General features: G+C 36.6%; 3 protein-coding genes across 3 annotated transcripts; all 3 read left to right on the top strand.

Moving 5' to 3' along the window:
• Nucleotides 1-1,665: 1,665 nt before the first annotated feature.
• Nucleotides 1,666-4,204, top strand: LOC110682034. The gene is made up of 2 exons (XM_021858241.1): nucleotides 1,666-2,502; nucleotides 2,839-4,204. Exon 2 carries the CDS (start codon nucleotides 2,959-2,961, stop codon nucleotides 3,958-3,960), a length of 1,002 nt encoding a protein of 333 aa, XP_021713933.1. The 5' UTR covers nucleotides 1,666-2,502; nucleotides 2,839-2,958; the 3' UTR covers nucleotides 3,961-4,204.
• Nucleotides 4,205-4,439: 235 nt separating this feature from the next.
• On the top strand, nucleotides 4,440-9,479 carry LOC110681775. Its single transcript, XM_021857900.1, has 6 exons — nucleotides 4,440-4,467; nucleotides 5,163-6,044; nucleotides 6,142-7,268; nucleotides 7,313-7,455; nucleotides 7,613-8,157; nucleotides 8,254-9,479. The coding sequence occupies exons 1-6, from the start codon at nucleotides 4,440-4,442 to the stop codon at nucleotides 9,477-9,479; spliced, it is 3,951 nt and encodes a 1,316-aa protein (XP_021713592.1).
• A 3,904-nt stretch (nucleotides 9,480-13,383) lies between these two features.
• Nucleotides 13,384-15,931, top strand: LOC110681691. The gene is made up of 6 exons (XM_021857828.1): nucleotides 13,384-13,505; nucleotides 13,586-13,664; nucleotides 13,750-13,863; nucleotides 13,977-14,155; nucleotides 14,243-14,363; nucleotides 14,861-15,931. Exons 4-6 carry the CDS (start codon nucleotides 14,142-14,144, stop codon nucleotides 15,545-15,547), a joined length of 822 nt encoding a protein of 273 aa, XP_021713520.1. The 5' UTR covers nucleotides 13,384-13,505; nucleotides 13,586-13,664; nucleotides 13,750-13,863; nucleotides 13,977-14,141; the 3' UTR covers nucleotides 15,548-15,931.
• Nucleotides 15,932-26,412: the final 10,481 nt, after the last annotated feature.

Raw genomic sequence — 26,412 nt, 5'->3', positions numbered from 1 at the left:
TTTTTTTTTTTTTTTTTTTTTTTTTTTTGAGAGACAAAGTAACATTTTATTTGTAGATAACATTTGAAAAAGATGGAATTAATCTTATAAATAAAATACTTATAAATATAAATTTGCACTAAAATTATTTTATAAACAAAAATTGTAATATTCTTTCTAATTTTGAATTGCGATCATATATATTTATATTAATGAGTCACAAACAAAGTTCGTTATATTTCAGTTTAACAATTATATAATTTTAATAATTTTAAAGCAGGAACTCGCTTGGAGAATATTAATTAAAAAGTGGAATTGTTTCTCCAAAAAAAATAATTAAAAAATGACATTAATATGGTTATGATCATAAAATAGCGAATGTAGTTGAATTAAATAATTTTAATTTCGATAACCAATATATAGGATCACTTCATATCCCTACGTTATTCGAATTCTTTTTTTTTTTTGAGGAAACGTTATTCGAATTCTAAATTACCTATGACTAATTTAATAAAGTGTCATGTAATATAATTAATATGTAATTTGTTAAGTTTTATATAAATATTAACGTAATTTGTTTCAACCTTGAATCTAGTATGTCTTTTAATGATTAACATAAATAAATTTATTTATTTAATTTTAATTAACAATTAATTTTGTTGATTTGAATCAATAATAAATGTTTCTCGTTTTGTTATTGTAAAATATTATTTTCCGTTTAATCGGAATCCGATAATATAGAGTTTGTGTCCGGCGTTAGTTAGACCTTCCGAAAAACTTCTCAAACTTATTAATCTCATCAAATTACGTATATTCAAGTATATATATTTGTGAAATAATTTTTCTTAAATTATATTTGTATTATAAATTTATATGTATGTTTGTTTGTATTGGTATATTCGAATCCGACTATTGTTCTCAATGGTGTGCCGTTCGAATAGCTTGCTTATCAGTCATCAATTTGGAAACAATTTGGAAAGTTAGGTAATACAATTTGTTAAACAATTTCTATTGTGTCAATTATATATTTCAATTTGGAGGTTTATATTTGTTAAATTTATGCTCTGTTTCATTTAGGAATGTTTATGTAAGTGGCAATGATATCTCCGTCGTATTCAAGGAATATGCAGAGTGATGTAAGGCATTAAAACAACCGTGCTCACATTCTTTGACAAAGGTAATGGTATGTTTTTCTTGATGATTTCTTATTATAAGTCAATTGAATTATTGATTGACTGCATCTAGATTTTGTCAAATTAGATACCCTTTAATTATTGAAACACCAATTATTGCTTGTGTATCTATTCCTAATAATATAGATTTATTTGCAGCCGTATTCATGATTTGAATGCCCTTACATTTCTTCAAAGGTGTTTCTCTATTGTTAATTGTGGCTTTTTGAGGTATCCCGTTGAATAACCATACCCACAGAAGTCGAAAAAGCCAAATTGTTCATTATTCTCTATACGTGGTTTCACTCTAATTTTAGTCTAAAGCACTACACATAAATAAATTTGGTCAACTTGAAAACCCATTATGATAAGGTTACTTTTGTGCTGCAGCCTACGGTTTATTTTAAAAAGGGAATGCGTTCCATTTAAAAGAGAATGTGTTCTATTTTGACCTCTGCATTTTTTACCCTTATGATATGGTTTTTTATTATTTTAAAATGAATCATTTGTTTTATAAAATCTTGGAAATATACAATTATATTATTTACATAATATGATAAAAGGATTTTATAAATATTTCCCTATTTTCTAAAAAAATATAAAAAATAAAAAATAAAAATTCCCAACCTTTTAAAAAGTAGGAGAGGTTATGAATAGTGTATGAACGTTTATACTCCTCAAAATATTTGTTTACATATTTTCCCTCATTATAAGTTTAATAAGCTTTTTTTTTTCTTACCTAATGTTTGTGTTACATATTTGCCTTCATGTAAATAGTTATAATAGAATACATTATGGTCAATTGGAAAAAAATAGTTAATTTTTTCAAAGACTAGCACCGAAATCTAACACCACCAGAGCATAACCTTCAACACCACCGGAATTATCGCCACCTACAACTTAACCTTCACAACCACCACTTCCACCCTCTACACCACCAGCAACAACCACCACATAAATCACCATACCAACAACAAAAGCCACTGAAATCACCATACCTACCAACCAAACCCGGGCACACTGAAATATGTACTTGATTAAGGCGAGCATCATCATCTCTATCTACCACAATCGACGAAGCCGCTGACCGGACAGTGGACGCAACGGTTGAAGCACCGGACGATACGATCCTCAGATAACTCGAAAGCGCCCGAAACTAGCTCGGGATGATCCCATTAGGCCGACCCGTTGAAGAAGCAGCATCTGCCACTGAATTTTGTTTGCCATCTGTACTGACATGCCAGCTGTTATTGACAGCTATTGAATTTTGGGGATTCCTTTGGTTTGGGTTGGGTCTTCTGTCGGTCTGGTTTTGGCAGGCTCTGGGTTGGATGATGCCTTCGTCTTTCTGGTTTGCCATCTGTACTTACTCTTTTCGTCTTTCTGCTTTGCATGTTAGCTTTGGTGCTTTGATTTCTTAATTAGGAGGTTAGGATTACAATTAGTGTTGGATGTGTTGTGGATTGGAGTAGCTTAGTTGGGCATTACTTCAATGTCTGGTTTTCAGGAATTAAAAAAAGACTTTACTGTACTTAGTTTGTCGCATAACTCTAGGGTTATGAATGGGTGCCCTTGTTTATCATAGCCTATATATAGAGTGAGGGGGGTTCATTTTGGGATATAGCAGGCCATTCATGCCCAGTGTTAATTTCTTTCTGCCTGTGAGTGATTTGAGTTTGTTGTGCAGAGGTATTCGTTTGAGAGGTGGTGGTTCGTTTTAGATGCCATTATATTGCCTATTGTACAGTCTTGCATATGTATTTTGGACTACATCTTTCGAATAACTACTAAATCAAGATTGTTTTACATGAATTTGATTTCACTAATTCGTTGGAACAAAGTCTTTGTTCCTTTTCAGCCTCTTTTGGAAAAAGTTGTTGCTTGGCTGAAGTTTCCATCTCCGGTGTATGGATTTATAGATTTTGCTAAGAATAATGTCTTTGTGCGGGTTAATAAACCAAATTCCCGTGCAAGGTTCATTTTTTATGGTGGAGATGCCAGTTCGGCTGAAGAGTCTCGTGAAAGAGCGGCTCATAAAGCTGTGAAGAGATTGATTTGTCGATTTAATGTTCAGGTGTCTGACTTTACATATGAGCGCATTAAGATGTATCGGCTGTGTGTCAAGTTATATAAGAATCGATGCGCTGAATTGGTGCAGGATAGAGAAGATTTGAGTCGCATTCGTGCAGAGTGCAGCACAAAAGAGGTTGTGCCATTTAATGATGTTCATGTTTTGGTTGATTTTGCTCAGTTTTTGGGAGTTTTAGTGAGGAAGACTGGTGTTACTGTAACTGCCATTGAAACTACTAAGTTAGAAGGACATGGCTATATGTCTTGGCTAATGGTTACTTGTCCTCATAATAGTATTGCCATGGAGTGCATTTTTAGTGAACCTTGTCCTGAAACAAACATTGCTGAGCAAAGAGTTGCAAAGAAAGCGTGCTTTTTCATAGCTTCTGTATTTAATCTAGAGATAGTTGATGCTAACTATGGTGCTGTTGCGAAGATTAGTGAAGAATGTTCTTTGATTAGGGAGAAGTATTCGCTGTTAAAGGGTCATCTTGACTGCTTGGAAAGGAGTTTTAATCAAGCTGAACCTGTTAATTGTTTGGTGAACGATGAATGTGCAACACCAACTGCTGAAGCAAACCAGATTCCAGTCCTAGCTCTTCCACCGACTCTTCCGAATAAGCGTAGGTTTGCTTTGACTGAGCTATCTACGAGTGGTGTGGAAGTGCAGAATTCTGAACGGCTTGTTACTGATCTGCCAGATTTGGAGTCCATTTTCAAATGTGTTAGGGTTGATTAGTTGGTTGATTAGCTATGTATTGTGAGGCTAGCTGCCTTTTGGATTTAGGTGTTTTAAAGGCATGTATGTAGATGCTAGGTTTGTGCTTATGATGTAGTAATTTTATTAACCAGCTTTTTGTTTATTAGTTCCTAAGGTATCGGATAGCCGGAGTCTTTTTGGATTTAATGAAAGCACTGCCATGAATGTATTGCCTGATATGGCTTCTTTTTAATGAATGAAGTTATTGTTTGTTTGCTGTTTATTTCTGTAAACAAGCTTTAGGTCCTGGTTTTCCTTTTTGCCATTAAAGAGGACACTTTGTTTACTGTTCTCCTATTTTTTTTTTTCTTTTTCTCCTACTTTCACAGCTTTGACAGATTTAATTAAAGTTGCCATTCAGACATTTTACTGCACTCCGGCTTTTACAAATTGATCTGAGGCTGTACTAATGGGTATTGTCTTACTTTAAATCAGTTAAATTAGTATGTTGTACACAGATGGTACTTGCATCTTTTCATATTCACGGTTAGTGTTATCTGTTGTATAATAGATTGTCGATATGACATAGCTCACCTATCTCGGAAAAGGTGTAGTCGATTAAATAAGGCCACACAGAGGTCATCACAATCAACATTTGCTAGGTATATATATTTACCAAAGTTACAGTACTAAAGATAACCAGCAAGGTTTTTTTGAAAAAAAAAATCAACTACAGTTTTAAACGCAGCCCATCTGTACCGGACAATCAGTGTGCTGCTATACAGCCTCGACAAAGTCGAACATCAAAGCGACAGAAATGCATACAGGAACTGGCTACATCGCAGTTAACTAGGTACACAATATTACTTGCTTAAATGCTTTTATGTCTCTCTTTGCTGTAGTGCATGTGTGTATATCTTATTTGGGCCGATAGCATGATTGTTTTTTTACTACTGATTCCTCGTGGTTAGACTGCGTTAGACATACTCTCTTAATGCTCACAAATAGCTACACTGTTTGGCATTATTGGTTGTTTGACTTAGTATAAATAGGAAAATAAAAATTGATAATTTTCTGCAGTGAAGTAGAAGCAACACCAACTGTGCCTTCCAAAAAAACTTCTAAAAATTGTCCTAAAGAAGGTAAAAGGGCATAACAATAATATACATGGTATGTTTGTTTATCATTATTGTTAATAATTATCTTATATGTTTGTTTGGTTATATTTGTATTCCGTTTAGATGTTCTTGGTGCTGCTATAGGGCGACAGTTACCAATAGAGTCTTCCAGACTTTCTTTGCCTGTCTACTGTGATAAATGTGGTGCGAAAAAGTTTATGTTTGAGTCCTTGCATTTCTGTTGTGGAAATGGAGACATAGAAATAGCTCCGAATGAGTATCCTCCTGAACTTGTTTACCTGTTCACTTCGAAGGACGAAGTTGCCGTGCATTTTCGAAAATATGCTAGATTATACAATAATTTGTTCGCATACAGTTCTCTTGGGGGTCAGTATTATGCAAGCACTTACAAAGGGATTTATGTATTCAAATTGCATGACCAACTGTATCATTTTGTTCCACACTTATTGGCTAATGATAACAGTCCCAAATACCTACAATTGTACTTCTATGATGGGCAGCATGAAGCACAGAATAGGTTGAATTGTTTCCCTATACTAAGAGAGGATGTGATTAGCATCCTCATGCATGTATCCAAACAAAATCCTTATGCTATGTTCTTCCGGTCTTTAAGAGACAGAGTTATTCATGCGGATACAACAATTGTTCTTAATAAAAACCCAATACTTGGTCAGCGTGTTTATAATGCTCCTGCTGTTGATGATGTCGCCGTAATCTGGCCTGAAAATGCTTCATCTAGCCAAACCTTAGGCCCTCATATATTAGTAACTGGAAATTCTGATGAGTCTTATCGAATTTATCATAATTATGGTTGCTATGATCCCCTTCAGTATCCTTTGTTATTTCCTCAAGGAGAATGTGGCTGGACTCAGGGTCTTAAAAAAAATTCTCATCCAAGGAGAAGATCAACAGACTCGATCCCAGATCCTATAATGTCTTGCGCCGTCCATACTGCTGCAGATTTAGTTAACGAGGAAGAAACACGTAACCATTTTTGCTTCTATATGTCCTATTATACTTTCTACCTATAAATCCCAAAATTGCTTTCACTTATCACTTATTTTGTTGCCTTTTTATATAGGTGCAAAAAGACATAATACTAGAGCAGACAAGTTCATTTCTGCCAGAGAATATTATGCATACAAGTTGCAGATTAGGCCTAATAACATGCTTTTGCGGGCAAGCCGATGCTTCCAGCAATATATAGTTGATATGTATGTCAAGATTGAAAATACACGACTTGATTACTTTCGTAACAATCAAGAGACAATTCGGGCTGATCTGTATAAAGGTATTTTGGATTCGCTAGATTCTGGGGAAACTCTTGGTTATAATGTTGGGCGCAAAGTTATTTTACCTCCAAATTATATTGGTGGCCCTCGGGATATGAAGAAACGTTACCTAAATGCTATGGCTTTAGTGCACAGATTTGGTAAGCCAGATCTTTTTGTCACAATCACCTGTAACGCTAATTGGCCTGAAATAAAAGCTGAACTAGCTACTGGTGAAACGGCACAGGATAGACCGGACTTAGTTGCTAGAGTTTTCAGAGCAAAATTACTTGCGCTGAAAAAAGAAATCATGGAGAAAAAAATATTTGGGGAAGTTGCTGCAATGGTATATGTAGTCGAGTTCCAAAAGAGAGGTTTGCCTCACGCTCATTTCTTGATTATTCTGAAACCTAAATACAAGTTAAAGTCTCCGGATGACTATGACAGGTTTGTTTGTGCTGAAATACCTGCAATATTAAATCTTACCTTGAGAAGAATTGTGTTAGCACATATGATGCATGGTCCTTGCGGTATATTGAATCCAGAGTGTCCATGTATGCGGAAGGATGACCTGAAGCTAAGTTGTAAGAACAAGTACCCTAAGCAGTTTTGCAGTGAAACAACTAATAATAAAGATGGTTATCCTATCTACCGCAGAAGACAGACTGGAGAGAAGGTAACCATAAGAAATGCACAACTAGACAACCAGTGGGTTATTCCTTACAATCCTTATCTTTCTTTGCTATTTGATTGTCATTTGAATGTTGAAGTATGCTCGACAATCAAGGCAGTTAAGTATCTATACAAGTATGTATATAAGGGTCATGATAGAATTTCATACAATGTTGTGCCTTCTAGCAGTGACTTAGTAGATGAAATTGCTCAATATCAATCAGGAGGTGGGTATCTCCTTGTGAAGCTGCATGGAGAATATTCAGTTTTGATCTGTTTGAAATGTATCCTGCGGTTCTACCTCTACAGGTTCATTTACCTAATATGCAAACTGTTCACATTCGCCCTCATGAAAGGCTACACTCTGTTGTTTCAGACTCTAAATGGTCAAGAACTCAGTTAACTGAATTCTTTGCAATGAATGCTGCTTCTAACCATGGACTAGGATATTTGTATAGTGAATTTTGTGAGCATTATACATGGCATCCAAGTGATAAAAAAATGGAAACAAAGGGTCCAGAACAGAATCTCAGTAGGGAGATTAGCATTTGTCTTCCCTGCAGAAGGAGAACGATTCTTTCTTAGATTACTATTGTTAAATGTAAAAAGCCCTAAGTCATTTGAGGCTTTGCGTACTGTCAACGGTTGTCTTTACCCAACTTTTCAGGAAGCTGCGCTAAAGCTTGGCCTTATAGAAGATGATGATGCGGCTAATTCAACGTTGTCTGAAGCATGTGAGACTCATATGCCAGCTGCATTACGTCGTCTATTTGCAACAGTGTTGATGTTTTGTCATCCAGGTGACCCTGCTTCTCTATGGAATACCTATTATTCTTTTCTTGCCGAAGACTTTTCTCACAAGTACCCAAATCAGTTCTTGAAAATACAACAACTTACAGTCACAGCAGTGGAGCAGCACCTTGAAGCCATGGGAAAATCACTTGCGTTCTTTGGTTTGGAGCAATTAAATTCCCAAGTTAGTGATGAATTCAGGCGTACAAAAGACATTTTAGATGCTCTTGATGCACCAATACCAGAAGAATGTTTAAGCTGCCGTTCAAAGTTAAACCTTGCACAGAATGCTGCTTTTGAGAGTATAATGGACCATGTTATGCAGGGGAAAGGTGGAGCTTTCTTTATTGATGGTCCTGGAGGTACAGGGAAAACTTTTCTATACAATGCTTTATATGCACAAATACGACAAATGGACAAGATTGTTTAACCTACAGCTACATCGGGAATTGCCGTAGCAAACATTCCTTCGGGCAGAACTGCTCATTCACGATTCAAAATTCCAATTAATGATGAAATTTCCTTAGCGTGTGATGTTCCAAAACAAGGTAGTTTAGCAGCATTGTTAAAGGAAACTACCTTGATAATATGGGATGAAGCTTCAATGGCTAAAAAGCAAAATCTAGAATCTTTAGACCTTTTATTACAGGATATATGTGGGAATAAGATGTTGTTTGGAGGAAAGGTTGTTGTTTTTGGAGGAGATTTCAGACAGGTTTTGCCAGTAGTTCCTCGAAAAACTATGAAGGAAGCAGTAGAAGCAAGCATAGTGACTTCGTATCTTTGGCCCAAGTTTATCAAATTTCGACTAACAGAAAATATTAGAGCAAGGGAAGATCCATTGTATTATGCTTTTCTACTAGCTTTAGGTAATGGTGAATTACAACAATCAGAAAATGCCTTTATCGAGCTGCCAGAACAGATCGTACAGTGCAATAACAATTTCATAGAATTAGTGGGTATCGTTACAGAAACATCCTTTCCAGAAATATTTCATGGGAAATTTGATTGTGAAGTTTTTGCTAGAAAGGCAATTTTAACACCCATGAATGACGATGTGGATTCCATAAACACATTCATGATTGAGCAATTCCCTGGACACGCTGTAACGTACAAGAGTTTTGATGCAATTCTAAATGATACATGTAGTATATATCCTACAGAATTCATTAACAAGCTATGTCCCGGTGGAATGAGTCCTCATGAGCTTGTTTTAAAGGAAAATTGCCCTGTTATACTATTAAGAAATTTGTTGCCATCTTCAGGTCTATGCAATGGCACTAGGCTAATCTGTAAGAAATTTTTCCCAAATGTGATTCAATGTATTATAGCTGTTGGCCATTACAAAGGGGAAGAGGTGTTCATACACAGAATTAACTTAAGACCTTCTAGCTCTGTCAATTATCCATTCATGTTCGAAAGAAAACAGTTTCCTATAAAGCTAAGCTTTGCTATGACAATTAACAAGTCTCAAGGGCAAACTTTAAATCAAGTATCCATTTATCTCCCACGGCCATGCTTTTCCCATGGGCAACTTTATGTTGCATTATCACGGGCCAAGAAATCAACAGATGTTTGCGTTTTTACAAAAAATGGTGGAGACCAGTGTTCTGCAAATGCTGTTAAGAATGTAGTGTCTTATGAACTATTACGTCTAGCAGGCATTATTGAAAATCATGCATGACAGTGTGCCTAATCTGTTCCCTCACTCCAGGCAAAGGCAAATAGATCAAAGCTGGTGTCAGTTAATCTTTACAGGTACACTATAGTGAAACAATATTTATGTAAAAAGTATAGTTTGAGTTGCACTGATCACATGCTTTTTAGCAATTACTTTTCCAACTTGCCGCATCAAAAACCTATATTTAGTTTTAACCTACTGGCTGATGCATTCTAAGTACTTTAGATTATATTTATTTTTGAATGTTAAATTTCAGCTAGCTGATTTTCATTCTATATGCAGCACCATGATTGTCAAATTGATAATGTCAATAAGTGCAAAGCAGGTTCTGATGTCATGAGAAATGCCTTTTCCTGAAATCATCAAAGGTAGTATGTGGATTCTTGACTTTGAATTTTATTTTAGGATGTGTACATTTTTATTATTGTATTTCATTAAAATGTTTTATTGTAGCTAATTACTTTTGATATGTACAGAACAACATGGTATTCCCTCAAGTTCAGATAAGTGGAAAAAATATAATATAAGGATACATGAGAATTAAGGTGATTTAAGCATTGTCTTGGTAGAATACATGGCTGCATTATCTAATGCATGAGGAAAAAAGAAAAAAGGAAAATAAAAACAACACACACACACACACATTCACACAAAAGAGTCCCATTAGTTTGTCTGCTGGTTCTTTTATTTTCTTATTAGCGTATTTATTGCTCGTCTTTCAGATTATTCATGCTGTTAGATTCTTGCTTTATGCCTTAAATTACTGTACTGTGTCCAACCAGAATATTAGGTAATGCACTTTAGAATGTGATTTTTGAATCATTTTCTTTACTCTTTCAAAAACCTTTTTCCATTGGCTGTTTCTCAACAGTTTTTTTCCTTTTTAATCCATTCTCCATTTTTTCCTCTGTTTTGTTGTTTTGGGATTTTGATATGAATGTGGGTTTTCCTGGGTTTTGTTCCAGCTTCATTTCTGAAGGCGTATTCATGGTCTGTATACATGTCATGGAAAATAATAATTATCTTTTTTTAATAAATAATAATTATCTTTTGAATAAGTCTTTAACTGATTTTTAACTTGGTAAATATTGGCTGCTTAAATTAAGGAGCACGTTGAATTTAGGAGTCAAGCTAGGGAAATCATGTTCCTAAATTTCCTCTGCCTACATCCCAACTTCTCAGTCAAAGAGAACGTGGGATTAAGGGGGAAGTGGGAACTTGATAGAAGCTTGGTTTAACTCCTTATAAAAACAGATCAACGTTAAGTTTTGAAAGCGTGGTAAAACAATCTTAAGTATTCTGAGCATAGAGTTTCAAAGTGTTTAAAAGAGAAGTTCCTTCCATCCTTAGTCTCTTAAGTTCTGTAGGAAATATTTGTAATCATTGTGTAATTGGGATTAGGTTGTGAGAGTTGTAAAGTGTGAGACTTGAGAGAGTTGTTTACACTGTACAAGTGATTCGGAGTAGAATCACAAAGTGTGAGAAACTGTGATTGAGGGATCACAGTTGGGTAACTTGAGTTCCTCACGGAACTTGAGTCTAGGCAACGTATTAGTGATTGTAAATCATTTTTACATAGTGAATTTATTCATTGCCTATCTCAGTGTCTTTTCTCTTAGTAGTAGATTTAATTCCGCAAAATTTACCATAGTCTACATACACTACAATTCACCCCCCCTCTTGTAGTATACATTGTTCTATCACCTTCTGTTTAAGCCACAAAAAAAAAAATGCTATTTTACATTAACTAATAACTGATTATTATCTTAACCATAAAAACTTATTTACTTTTTACTTATTACATAAGGAAAGAGTTGCTTACTCACAACTTAATGCTTTCTAGCTGTACAGAAACAAGATAAGAAACAGTGATATACTTTTTTTAATAGTGAATATCTGAAAAGAGGTAGGTTAACTTGTTCACCAACGTTGCCTATAAATACCAAATCAGCTTCTTCCTTTTAGAGCACCAAATTGTTCTCTGCCCTTTCATTCCTTAGCATGGTATATTTTCCTTTTTTCCTGAACATTCTTTTAGTTAGCTTAGCATCAACAGTTGTTACTAGCACTCCAATTTTAACCTAAATTTCTATGAATAAAATACCATCTTAATAAATCTTTGACTGATATTATTGTTGTTTCGTTATTATTATGACATACCTTAGATTTCCATTAATTGTGTCCTACTTGCTCTGACTAATATTTAAGGTTTTAGCTTCTCCTTTTAAGTTTACATTCTTACACTAAATTCTTGAATATGTCATCCTATTGCATTTATTATACAGATTATTTTTGCACTTTATACATACTTTATGTTTATAGGTTTGTAAAAAAATGCTTCCTAAGCAAAATTCTGCTAGGGAGCACAAACTTCTACAATATCCATGTAAAATACATCATTGTCTGTTTTTGTTATGCACTTTATTTTGACAAGTTTTTGTATGCAATTCACAGTTACATTTTTCTCCTTTAACACAAATATAAATGTTATATCTACACTTATATTATATTCTATGTCTTACTTAGATGCACTTGCTTATTTTTTTTCCATGACATGTATACAGACCATGAATACGCCTCCAGAAATGAAGCTGGAACCTGTATACTTAGACGAGCTTACTGCACAGAGTAAAGACTACAAGGTGAAAGTTACTGTGACCGAAAAGGGAAGAGCTCAGCCCTCGCCTAAAAAGCCTGGTGTCGTATTTCAGACAATCATCTTGGAGGATGAAAAGGTACTTGTGCTTCATGAGGCTCTATCTTAGAAAATCATATACAATATGCTATTAAATTGTGGTGAATTAGTTCTATTGTAAGCTAAACATTCTCTTATGACTATCCTTTTTTGTTGTTACCATAACAACCTAAATATTCAAGAGTATAAATAACCTGTTTTAAAAAATAAGATATAACAAAATAATTGCCAAGTCTTCTGCTTTCCTGCTCCATAAGGAAAAAATATTGAGTGCTGTATTTATAACACAGCCACAAAAAAGTTAATTACTCTCATTGTAAAGTGGAAGCGTAGTAATTATACTTTTTAATGAGCATTAAGAATAAACCTCAGGAATAATGAGAATTTAATTAGAGGCAATAGTACAGTGTTACCCTACTGATCATAGAAATGATCCAAATCTTATTGGCCACCATTAAGCTTGTCACATAAACTTGATTTCACTTTATTATAAAGAATCAAGTTATTTGATAGTTCCATAAACCTATATATTTATATTAATATGTTATAACCCTGTTGTTAATTAGTATGCTAAATATGCACAAAGCTATATATTTATACGCTTTAATCTTGCCTAATTAATATCCTTAATCTGTAACCAGAAAAACAAGATGCGATGTGCTCTTTTTGGAGACCAGATTGAAGCATATGAAGAAGTTCTTAAGCCATCTGGTCAATACGAAATATCCAAGGCTCCTATAACTGCTGTGGATGATCAGTACAAATCCAACTTCAATTTGGAAGAGCTACCTTACCAAATGACTATTGGACAGCAAACTATTATCCAACGTCTGAATCCAGAAAGTGGTCCTATCGAGCCTAAATATCAGCCTTTGTCAACTATTCCAAGATCACCTGATCCAAACGGCAGATTCGGTTTGTTTTAAGTGAAACCTAAAGTTTTTACACTGACTACAAAAATTATACTATTTTCCATATTATCTAACTTTTATTTTTTAAACACCACAGATATAGTTGGCGTGGTACTATTTGTTGAAGAAGCACCAAGGATGATACCTAACATTCGTGGCCGTGATAGTCCAGTACGAGAGATATCTATTACCGACACAAGGTGACAAAATACTTTCAAATGTCAACTTGTTATTATACCTTTTATTCTACAAAATCACTTGGATAACTTACAATGTATAATGTATGATGGATCAGCCAAGACCATGCTATGACAATCTCAGCATGGAACGATCTTACTGGAAAACCTTGTAATGCTTTGAGTAAATGGGCAGAAAAATTCAATGTCATTGGAGTCACTGCACTTAAAACCCGTCATACAAGAGGTCAAGTTATTACTTTTGGTTTACAGTTTCCAAGTATCATCACCTTCCAAATATCTAATCTATGTACTGTTTGCTTATAGGATTTACTCTGAACACTACTATGTCTACTAGGATCATTATGAATCCTAAAGGACAAAGAGCAGATATGCTTCGAGAATGGTAATAAGTGCATTACATTTATTATGAATGAATAGTTAAACCTTGTAACAATAAGCAACTGATTGCAGCTCACTTTCTATTTCAGGGTTAAGTTGTATCAACATGTGCTGCTAGACAGACAGGAAAGGATATTGAATGTAAGGTACCCAAGCACTGAAAAAAAAAAATTGTGACCATAGCTGAACTGAGAAGCAAAAAGGTTTTCCCTTTACTCACTTACTCTGTTAAAAATATTACTGCATAACAAATAACACTTTCAAAAAATATAATGGTCCCACAATGACTGATCTACATTAACTTACATTGATGCAGGCAGCCAATGCAACTCCAGATGAAATAGCTTGGATCAAAGTGACTATACCAGAAGCTGACTTGTAGAGAGTTAATGCATACATAGGCTGTCTTGGTTGTGGAAAACGAACATATCTTGCTTTGGGAACTCACTTTCCTTGCATTTCATGCAAAAAAGGAGATATTATGGCTGCTCACAGGTATAGCTCTAAAACAATACATGTGTTTTGTTTCATATTCTAAATTTCTTTTAAATCGCCAATTCATTTTACTATATGCATTTGCAGAGTTACTTTCAAGTTCGAGGCTGCTGATCACAGTGGAACTATGTCGTTTACAACGTTTAATGATGATACAGAAAAACTTTTCCGAAAGACAGCATCTGAAATCTGGAATATGAAAACCTCTGTAAGAATAAAAACCAATGCCATGCTCTTGCACTAATTACAACTTTATTTGAAATTTGTGTAGTCTTATTTGAACTGTAATACTTAAATTGAATATACATGATTTGCTAAACACCGTAATTGCTGTAATTATAGACCTTTACTTATACAAGTGATAAAAGTCACTCTACTTTTTAACTTATTCTTGTATTTGAACTGTGCATCTTTCAATAATTATTGAGCCAATGTTACAGATTCATTACTGATGTCTCTGTCCGAAATTGATTAATACTGTGGCCTTAAATAGCTATTGCTTAATCCTGGTGTTATTGCTTACTCTTTAGTATCTACTAGAACTAAAATGTTATACAACGCATCTGATTTGCCCCTCTATTATTAAATTCAATCAAGATAAAAACAACTTAACAAACTAGCTTTCTATTTTATACAATCTATTTGTGTAGTATAGATATTCATTATCTTGCACTTACTTTTAATGTCACACCGTCAAAATTGTAGGGAAATTTCGAAGTGTTCAAGGCCATACAAGAAATATTGTCAACAAAGCCTTTTTTCATCCAAGTAACTCCGACTTTGGAATTAGCGAGGAATAGTGTTCTGTTATGGACTTTGAAATCCATTGAAGTGGAAGATGCAGAACCAGAGGCTCAAGTTCTAGGCTCATCATCTGCTACTCGTAACAACGATCAGAATACCTCTACAGCCGCTAAGGGACACAGAATAGAACAACCATTCATGACTGGGGCTGCAGCTTATGGCAGGAAAGACTTCAACATGTCACCAGCCACAACTAAGGCTCATGGCAAAGCAGCAGCTGTTTCTATCCCAGAGTTCAATGCCAATTCAAGTGACGATAATACAGAAACAAATGATGAGATTCTTGCTGAAATAGCTCAGCTTCATGAATTCAAGCTAGCTTCTCAAGCATTTGACACAGATTGCTTTGACATTCCAATTCAGCAACCAAATAGAGGAATTACAATTTCAGAACCACCAGCTTCAGTTACTGAACTTCCTACATGGAACAAGCTTGCTCGCACACGAAGCAATGTCAAGAACAAGGAGCCAATGGCTGTTGGTGAGATGCTGGATTCAGAAGATGAAGACAATGTTCCTAGGAAGAAGCTCCGAACAACCCTTTTTAAAGAAACTGCTGAAAAAGAAAGTTCTGAAAACACAGAGTAATCTGGAAACATCCTCAACAGTTTATGAATGAAGAAAGCTAAAACTATATAAATATTCGCCATCATTTGCTTTAAGGAATATTGGTACTAATCAGTCTCTATGGTATGGTAGTTTGCTAAATCTGAAATACCTTTCGTTTGGATGTTTAAAAGGAACGTTTTGGACATCTTTTGTTCCCAATAAACATCAGCTATGTAATTAGTACTGAAATTATGTAATGAAGCCTGATATGCAGTAGCAGTAGTGTCTTAGTCACCCTATCTTAGTTAAACTTGAATCTTCTGATGTGTATATAGTAATGCTGGCAATTAAAAATTTACCAACATTGTAAGGTAACTATGCTGTACTTGTATCCTTAAATCAGGATACCTATCTATAATAGAAGCTTTGCTATTATAATTTCTTGCTTTCAGTACACACCTTTATAGCATCAGAAGTTATCATCTACACTATAATTCATTAGTTAGCTATATTACTTATTTCTTTTCTATATATTGACTCTTGTTAAAGATTAGTAGCTGTACAGGCCTCTACTATTTTTTGTTAGCTTATTTACATTCTTTCTTGCTCCTGTTAATGTCGCCATTGAAACTTGCAGATTATACAATTAATGATTTGTATCATAAAGTTGTATCCCTCAACTTGCAACTTCAAATTGATACAGCAAGGAAGGTTCGACACAGTTGCAATACAACACTTGCTTATACATGCTTACAAGAACAGGTACTTATTAATAAGATAGCCTTGCAACACACCTGCCCCTTCTCATATCAGTCTTCTTTTTATTCTCAAACCTAACTGAACTCTCAAAAATGAAACCTCGACCTGTCAATGTTCACAGATTCCTTCGCAGCTCATACTAGATTTCTTGTCACTCTCTGTCTTCCAATCCCACAGTATCTGTACTAAGGTACTACTCTACTTATAATTTCAGATAACCCTTTCTAACATTATCTTGCTCATATTATTTAAATGATAAGAAAGTTTAATTACTCATGTTACGAACTTGCATTAACTATAAAATACTAGGATAAAACTCAAGGAACCCATCTAATTTGTCTGACAATCCTTGAATTAACAGCCAGCAACCTAAAACTTCTACGAGGGCATTGTGCCTTAAGAAAACATATATCAATTGATTCTCTTTAAAACTACACAAGCTACACAAAATCACGAATATCACAAAAACAAAACAATTTCACGAGTCATACTTATCTTGCCGTCGAGGGATCGCGCGTGCTCCAACGACTAATGGGAGAAAAAATACAAACTTGTGTCTAATAATATGGCTGATTTAAAGGTTAGTCCAATATGGAAGAACCGCCCAAAGATTTGTCTATTTATGTTAAATTTTTCTATTTTTAAATAATTCGAACTTTAAATTGAATTCTCTTTGAGTGGTCCCACTTGACCGGTGACTTGTTGTACCGGTTAACTTTGAATAATTATTAGTATTTAAATAAATAATTATTATTACTAAGTAATTAATTAATTTTATTCAAAAAAAAAAGTAATTAATTAATTTTATTCAAAAAAAAAAGTAATTAATTAATTTTATTTTAAAAAAAGTAATTAATTAATTAGATAAACCACCTCACCCACTGCCAAACAGCCCAACCCAACCCCCTTCCCCTGTCGGCGCTGCCCCCCTTTCCCCTCCCCTTTGCCGGAATAGCACGCAGTTGCAGGTACAGTAGGAGGCCTAGTTTTCTTGGCTCAAGTCGTTAACATTGGCTTGAATTATGACACCGGCAGCCATGGACTGGGTCTGGGCTTCTTATTCGGGTCCGAACTCACCATTTTTGTATTTTTCGGGTCAAATCAAAAGCTATGAAGCCATTGCAAAATACCAAGTAAAAAAAATCAAAAATAATCAATGAAATGGGTATAGATTATATCTTCCATTTTTGTTTTTTTTTTTTTTTTTTAATTTTTTTTAACTTTTTTTGTTTTTTAATTTTTATGAATTAAGATAAATGGTCCAATTATGTCATGACACGTGTCATGATTAACCCCTAATTACTAACGGAGTTAACGGCCGTTGGTCATTAATGGCACTGGGTGAATTTTTTAAAAACTGGGTGGCATTTGGTGAATTCTGAAAAGTCCGATGACATTTGGTGAGTTTTTAAATTGCTCAGTGGCATTTGGTGAAATTTCCGTAAAAATTAACATGACAAAGCAAGCTACAAGCCTTTGTAGCTTACCATTGGAGATGCTCTTAGTTCCTAATAATCATAATGATATTTTCGTTAAATATAAAATAATTTTAAACCAATCAAAAAACAACACATGGCATAAGAAACCGGTTACCGGAGGTTGGTAACCTGTTGAAGCAAATTTGAGTTAAAGTTTGAATTATTAAAAAATAATCGAAAGTTCGGATTATTTTGAGTAAATCGAGTAAAATTGGGATTATTCTTGTCAATTTTTCATTTAACAAGGTGTTTGGTAAATGGGAATTGAGGGTGGGAATGAGATATTAAACTACGAAATTAAGCAGAAATTGTTTTTTTTTTTCGTATTATCTAATTCAATAATACTATAAATATTATGTATTCTTAGGTACTACTACGAAGTATTATGTTGAATGGAGCATTTTTTTTGAGCTAACAGTGCTGTAATATCTTGATTATTAACTAGCTGTTGAAAGGTGAATGTTTCTACTTGGTACTGGTGTAGACATTCAAAAGAAATCATATACTATAACAACGTTTTGGTCTTATTTGAGAACTATGCAGTTGTGCTCATTGTTGTCTTAATGAAAAATGTCAATGTGTGATTTAAGGTGGGTGAATATTACTTGTAATTATAGAATTTATTGAATTGTTGAATGCTAGATGTGTTGCAGTGTTGTAGCAGAATTCTTGCAATCATATGACTCAATTTTCAAGGTACATTTATGCTAGATGAATGTCTGTATTCCCTGATCTTTTAATGCACAAGCACCCATACATGATGATTTGGTTGCTAGATGTTTGATGAGAAGAGTGTTTCTTTGACCCCTTGGTTGGAATAAACTCGTGATTCTAGTTAATGAGGATTTGGCTGCTATGCTCTTGTTAGATGTGTGATGCAGTTGATCAGTACTGCTGTATGTACAATCTAGCTATACTTACATTTAAATATTTAATAATGCTGATACACATGAACATCAGGTTGTGTACGTAGGAATTTCATCTGCGTAGTATTTTTGGGATGCTAGACTTGTTTGTGTACATAGGAATTTCATCTACTTAGTATTTTTTTCCTCAATTTGGAAGTGTGAGAGGGTTGGATTGGATGCTGGTAGATAGTACATCTTATGGTGGTGAGTAGATAGATGAATCCTTTTAGGCTCTTTGTTTCAACAAGATAGTACTCGATGAATCCTAAACTCACAATAAACCACATATTATATATTTTGTTGCTGTCATATCCCAGCTGAGTAGTCTGATTACATTTTCTAAATTACTGTTATGGTTATCCTAGAGTCTTTCCAGCACAGAAGTGATGGAATTGCGTACATCAATGAAAGACGGAATCCTCATGTCATTTACGGAACATAGACTACAAATCTAGGAGTAAGAAATTTTCCAAGCTTAGTCATGATATCTCTGCTTTTTGATTGCAGAATTCTGAGAATCTGAAAATAACATGCTTCTGGTTAGGTACTTGTGTGATTATTTCATGGAGTAAAATAAGTGATGGTAGAACTTCTGTTGGGATGATGCATGGCTTCTGTAATGCCTCGACTTTGGTTTATGTTTTGTGGCATTTCCTTTTTGTTCTAACTTCTCCTTTCCTGTTTCTCTTCTTCACTGCCTTTTGTATTCATTTTATTGTACTCATTTCCTAGATGTTACCTGATAGTTATGAACATCATGCATATCATCTGTCTAGTTAGAAGTTAGAACCTCTGACCTCTGTTTTAAATATATTGTATGGTGCATGGCATTTTCGTGTGTGTCAATTTTACTTATTTATCTGCTTAAACTAACATAGTGGCTGGTAAGGGACCATTTAAGCAAACCATTGGTTGTTTGATAAGATATAAATGCATTTTTTTTCAAGGGTGCTTTCCATTCAAAGTTTTGCTGTTTGTGGGTTATTCAAAGCTCCTCCTCCGTCTCTTTCGTGAAATTTAAAAATATTATCGTCCCATCTTACTTGCATCATCACTGGCATTGGTGAGAGCTGCGATGGAGAAAAAGTAATTTGGTCGTATAACATGCAAGAAAATGATCCTCATATACAACTCCTTTTTAGCAATTTCTTCTGGTTGGAAAGTTTACATTATATTCTTGCTACCAAGATTTAACAGAGCTCTATATGTGTAAATCTCCATTTGTGCTTTGTTTAACTAATTTTAAAATTGCACATAAGCTTCACTTGCGACCAAAGTTTACGTGTCACTTGTAGAGTTATAGTACCAAGTACTCCATACGTTCCTTTTTATTCTTTACATTTTTTGACTTATATGGTTGAAGTTGTTCTCTAGCCTAATTGAAAGTCGTAGTTGGTTTTCCACTTGAGGGAGAAAAAGGGGCAATTGATACAAGTAAATTAGGCTCTCTAGTGATAAGGGTTAAACTTTAAAGTGACTTGAATCAGTGTCAAAAGATTAATGGGTTTTGAGCATTAAACCAGGTTATGCTTCTTACTTTCTTCATAATGCTATTGCTTTCCTTGTGTTGATGGCCCACGACGTGCAATTGTGCATGTTATTGCTTATGAAACCCCCCTTATTTGATTGCTATTATTGTAATCAGTTAAGCTTCAGGGTCAGTTGAGTACTACTAGTCTACTACTATGTTACAAATTCATCCTTTTGGTAAACATATAATGGGTTCATCCTCACCTTCCATACTTTTCAGCTCAACTTCTTTTCTTAGTCTTTTCTCCTTATGCTTTCCAATCGAGCTCGAATCGCCTTTCTTGAAGGACCTGTTGGAAGCTGAAGTTATCCTGCACTTGGTATATATATTAATGTATAGCATACTTATAGCTCTTTCGGTTGCCTTTTGACTTGGAATCCTTGTTGGCAAGCTTGAAATGGCATTTGAGGCTTCAAATGCTTGTTTAATTTAATCTAAGTGCTTTCATGTGAACTGTTGTGCGACAGCGGAAGCAAAGGTCGAAAACAAACAAGAAAACAATAAAGAAATTCAATGCAAACAATAAGAACAACACCAAGAATTTACGTGGTTCACTATCGATGTGATAGCTACGTCCACGGGCACCGAGATCGAATGATTTCACTATAAACTGCAAAGATTACAAAGATGATTCTTGTATTTCTCAAGAACGGCTCTCACTCTGTCTCTCTTAACCCTAATACTGATATTAGGGAGGTTTTATATTAATCCCTAATTAAAAGATACTTGGGCAAAAAGATAATAAAATAAGATAACCTAAAACCGCAAAATCCGCGTTCCGTATTTTTCCTTCTCCGCCCGGTCAGACCGGGCAAGGTCTGCCCGATCGGGCGCGAGAAGAAAACTCCATACGAATGCTTCAACGTATCCAACCCCCACCGCCCGGTCAGACCGGGCAAGGTCTGCCCGATCGGGCGAAGGCTCGCCCGGTCGGGCGAAGGCTCGCCCGGTCGGGCGCGAGAGCAGCTTCTTCAACGAATTTGCCAGGCACCTCTTCTTCTTCCGCCCGGTCAGACCGGGAAATGTCCGCCCGATCGGGCGGACAAAGCTACGAAGTACGAGTCACCTAATATACTTATCAACAATCTCCACCTTGACGAGAACTCGTAGTCAGCAAACGACCCCATCAAGACATAGTGAAAAAACATCTCAAGCCAAACCCGATGCAGGACTCATGCATAAGCCATACATCCCGATAAGTCTTCAACCAAGACCCATCATATACTCGTCTCCAAGTATAACAACTCATAATGCTCCACCTGCATCACAAGCCCCGGGCAAGCTCCACCTTAAGGCCAACACACCTACACCAGGAGCTCCCCAACTTCGCCCCTCAGGGCCTACTACATCACGTAGTAATCAATATTTAACAAGTCTAAGCAATGTTTAAACTTGCTAAACGGAACAGGCTTAGTGAAGAAATCAGCCGGGTTGTCAGCAGTCCCAATCTTCTTCACCTTAATCCTCTTGTCAGTACGTAAGAAATGATACCTGACATCAATGTGCTTCGTCCGATCATGGTGTACTTGATCTTTAGCTAAGCAAATCGCACTTAGACTATCACAATACACTGTAGCAAAATCCTGTGCAATACCCAGTTCACCTACTAGGCCTTTGAGCCAAATAGACTCCTTAGCTGCAGAAGTTAGAGCCATATACTCAGCTTCAGTAGTTGACAACGTAACTGATGACTGCAATGTAGACTTCCAACTAACCACAGAACCACCCAAAGTGAACACATAACCAGTCACAGACCTCCTGGTATCCACATCAGCTGCATAATCAGAATCACTGTACCCAGTGACCAAGCATTCCTTACCATTCCCGTACACAAGACCAATATCAGCTGTCCCTCTCAGGTAGCGAAAAATCCTTTTCACCCCTTGCCAGTGTTCCCTCCCAGGTCGAGCCATAAACCTGCTTACAACACTAACAGCATGCGCAATATCCGGCCTAGTACAGACCATAGCATACATCAAACAACCAACCGCGTTTGCATATGGAACTCTAGACATATAAGACAACTCCTCCTCTGATTGAGGTGACATAGACAAAGACAACTTACAACTAACAGTAGTTGGCGTACTTATAGGCTTCGATTTTTCCATCCCAAAACGAGACAAAATCTTTTCAATGTAGCTTTTCTGAGTCAAGAAAAGCTTACCTCTAGCCCGATCCCTGTAGATCTCCATACCCAAAATCTTCCTAGCTGCACCCAAGTCTTTCATGTCAAACTCCGAGTTAAGCATCTCCTTTAATCTAGCAATATCAGATTTATTCTTTGTGGCAACCAACATGTCATCAACATATAACAAAAGATAAATCATGGAACCATTATCCAGCTTACTATGATACACACAGCAATCATATGAATTCCTGTCAAAACCTTGTGAAACCATAAAAGAATCAAACCTTTTGTACCACTGTCGGGGGGATTGCTTAAGTCCATACAATGACTTTAGCAATCTGCAGGCATAGTGTTCCTTTCCAGGAACTTCGAATCCTTCGGGCTGCTTCATCAGAATCTCCTCCTCCAAATCGCCATGAAGGAAAGCCGTTTTAACATCCAACTGCTCCAGCTCAAGATCAAAATGTGCTACAATTGACAATAACACACGGATAGAAGTATGTCGAACCACAGGTGAGAATATCTCAACAAAATCAACCCCTTCTACCTGACTGAACCCCTTAGCAACTAGCCTAGCCTTAAAACGTATTTGCTCAGTTTCCGACAACCCTTCTTTCTTCTTGTAAATCCATTTACAACCCACAAGCTTCCTCCCTTCCGGTACCTTTACCAGTTCCCACACTCTGTTCTTGTAAAGAGACTGCATCTCTTCACCCATTGCGGCAAGCCATTGCGCAGACTCACTACAACTAATTGCTTGTTTATATGTGGCAGGTTCAAATGACTCTACATCATCAGCTACACTCAATGCATAACCTGTCATCGCATCAACACAGCAATTTCTTCCCTCCATCTCTTCAATCAATCTAACAGGCTTCTTGATAACTCGTTTAGGCATCTCAAGAATGGTGTCAGGTTGACTAGATGACCCCTGATTAGATTGCTCCACCTCATCCCCAGAGTTAGAATGAGTAGGAGTAATCTCAGGTTCAGGAGTACCCGGCACTGGAACATCAGCATCATCATCAATATATTGTACCCGAGGTAAATCAGCAATGGTAGACTGATGTACCTCAAGTACCCCATCTGTCTGTAATAAATTGTCTCCTTCCCTTCTCAAATCTGAAATCTCTGCATTTTTAATTGAATACATGGTGTTTTCATCGAAAGTAACATCCCTACTAAGAATGACCCGACCCTCCGAAGGTGAAAAAATTCTAAACCCCTTCACACCATCCCCGTACCCAACAAAACACCCCTTCTTGGCTCGTGGATCCAGCTTACCCTCAATAACATGATAATAAGCAACACAACCAAAAATCTTCAAATTCGAAAAATTAGGCAACTTACCACTCCAGATCTCAAACGGAATTTTGGAATCAATTCCAGAATGAGGACCCCTATTAATGACATAACAAGCTGTTAACACAGCTTCACTCCAGTACCTCCTCCCAAGCCCTGCATTAGAGAGCATGCATCGAACTCTCTCTAGCAGTGTCTGATTAACCCGTTCTGCTACACCGTTCTGCTGTGGTGTCTTCCTGACAGTATGATGCCGACCTATACCCTCATCTGCACAGAACTGATTAAACTCGTCTTTGCAAAACTCTAGCCCATTGTCCGTTCGTAGCTTCTTGATCTTCCTTCCTTGTCGATTTTCCACCAAAGCTTTCCATTGCTTGAAAACTTTGAAGGCCTCATCCTTTGACTTAAGCAACCTAAGCCATGTGTATCGGGACTTGTCATCAACAAATGACACAAAATAGTGGTAACCTCCCATACCTTCAACTCTAGATGGACCCCAGCAATCTGAATGGATGTAATCGAGCACTGCATCAGTAATGTGAGCACCCTTGCTGAACTTTGACCTGTGTTTCTTACCAAACACACAATGCTCACAAAATTCAAGGTTGGCAACCTTGACCCCGGATAGAAGACCCCTCTTGGACAATAGCTGCATCCCCTTCTCCCCCATATGACCAAGCCTCATGTGCCAAATCTTAGTCATCTCCTGGTGAGATACAGATGCGCAAACCGCAGAACTAGGCAGTGTAACACCCTCAAAAACATAGAGGGTGTTCCTTTTGATACCCTTAAGTACCAACTCAGAACCTCTGAAAATACACAACTCCCCATCTGAAAACACACCATTGTACCCCAATTCATCCAGGGTACCCAATGAAATCAGATTCTTTCCTAAAGCAGGAACATGCCGTACATTAGTCAAAGTTAACCTCCGCCCATCAACAGTCCTCAACCTCATGGAACCAATACCTGTGACCTTACATGGAGCATTGTTACCGACTATAACCATACCCCCATTGCGAGGTTCATATGTATCAAACCAATCTCGACGTGGACACATATGGAACGAACACCCCGAATCTAGAACCCAGTTATCAGATAAATCATCAGACCTAGCAGAACTGACTAATGCTAAATCTTCCTCTGAATTATAGCTCTCATTCGGTTTCTCTTCAACTACAGCAGCCTGGGACTTGTTTTTCCTCACCGGACAATTATTCCTAAAGTGACCCGGTTCTTTACAGTAATAACATGTTTTAGTAGTAGTTTTACTAGATCCATCCTTGCCGTTTCCAGCACCCGACCCAGCATTGTTCCCCTTGTTAAACCCCTTATTCTTTTTAGACTTTCCGGACTTAACAAATAACCCACTACCATTATCCCCATTATCACTCGTAGCTTTCATTCTGAGTTCCCTAGTATGAAGTGCTGCCTTCACTTCTTCTAAGGTTATAGAATCCTTACCAACAACAAAAGACTCTACAAAATTCTCAAAGCTAGACGGTAGAGATACAAGTAAAATCAACGCAGCATCCTCATCATCAATTTTAACATCTAAATTACGTAAATCAAGCAAAATAGAGTTAAGTTTTTCTAGATGTTCCCGTAAGGAAGTACCTGACTGCATCCGGAGGCTAAACAACCGCTGTTTCAGTAATAATTTGTTGGTCAACGACTTAGTCATATACAATGACTCCAGCTTCAGCCACAATCCAGCCGCCGTTTCCTGATCAGCAACCTCCGTGATGATTTGATCATCAAGACTAAGTAATATGGTAGAGTGTGCCTTCTCTTCCATAACTTCTAACTGCGAGTCAGTCGGTCCGTCTCCTGACTCCGAAGTAGTACTCTTTGGAGCCAACGGACGCCATATCTGCTGTTGTTTTAACAGAGCCTTCATCTTAATTTGCCATAGCCCGAAACTATTTTTCCCGGTAAACTTCTCAATTCTTATTGTTGAATCTCCTGCCATTGTTATCTTCAAGAAACTCTCCAAGGATTGAACCTGGCTCTGATACCAATTGTTGTGCGACAGCGGAAGCAAAGGTCGAAAACAAACAAGAAAACAATAAAGAAATTCAATGCAAACAATAAGAACAACACCAAGAATTTACGTGGTTCACTATCGATGTGATAGCTACGTCCACGGGCACCGAGATCGAATGATTTCACTATAAACTGCAAAGATTACAAAGATGATTCTTGTATTTCTCAAGAACGGCTCTCACTCTGTCTCTCTTAACCCTAATACTGATATTAGGGAGGTTTTATATTAATCCCTAATTAAAAGATACTTGGGCAAAAAGATAATAAAATAAGATAACCTAAAACCGCAAAATCCGCGTTCCGTATTTTTCCTTCTCCGCCCGGTCAGACCGGGCAAGGTCTGCCCGATCGGGCGCGAGAAGAAAACTCCATACGAATGCTTCAACGTATCCAACCCCCACCGCCCGGTCAGACCGGGCAAGGTCTGCCCGATCGGGCGAAGGCTCGCCCGGTCGGGCGAAGGCTCGCCCGGTCGGGCGCGAGAGCAGCTTCTTCAACGAATTTGCCAGGCACCTCTTCTTCTTCCGCCCGGTCAGACCGGGCAATGTCCGCCCGATCGGGCGGACAAAGCTACGAAGTACGAGTCACCTAATATACTTATCAACATGAACGTTGATATTATTAACTAATTCCATATTCACAGGAATTAGTGTATGGGAAATGCCGTTGACATGGTGTCAATAATGCTCTAAACTATATCTCTTGTATTATTTTATGTTTGTGGTTAATTTCCATCCTTTTCGCCTTTA

The sequence above is a fragment of the Chenopodium quinoa genome, unplaced genomic scaffold (assembly GCF_001683475.1).
Source record: "Chenopodium quinoa cultivar QQ74 unplaced genomic scaffold, ASM168347v1, whole genome shotgun sequence".
Taxonomy (NCBI): Eukaryota; Viridiplantae; Streptophyta; class Magnoliopsida; order Caryophyllales; family Amaranthaceae; genus Chenopodium; species Chenopodium quinoa.
This window is presented reverse-complemented; position numbering and strand designations above follow the sequence as displayed.

What these genes read in the sequence shown, in the direction of transcription:
- LOC110682034 (XM_021858241.1), top strand. Translation starts at nt 2,959, where the DNA reads ATGAATTTGATTTCACTAATTCGTTGGAACAAAGTCTTTGTTCCTTTT.
- LOC110681775 (XM_021857900.1), top strand. Translation starts at nt 4,440, where the DNA reads ATGGTACTTGCATCTTTTCATATTCACG. An exon ending in TGCATCTTTTCATATTCACG is followed by an intron (nt 4,468 to 5,162) that starts GTTAGTGTTATC and finishes TATTCCGTTTAG; the next exon opens with ATGTTCTTGGTGCTGCTATA. An exon ending in AACCATGGACTAGGATATTT is followed by an intron (nt 7,456 to 7,612) that starts GTATAGTGAATT and finishes AAATGTAAAAAG; the next exon opens with CCCTAAGTCATTTGAGGCTT.
- LOC110681691 (XM_021857828.1), top strand. An exon ending in TCTGGAATATGAAAACCTCT is followed by an intron (nt 14,364 to 14,860) that starts GTAAGAATAAAA and finishes TCAAAATTGTAG; the next exon opens with GGAAATTTCGAAGTGTTCAA.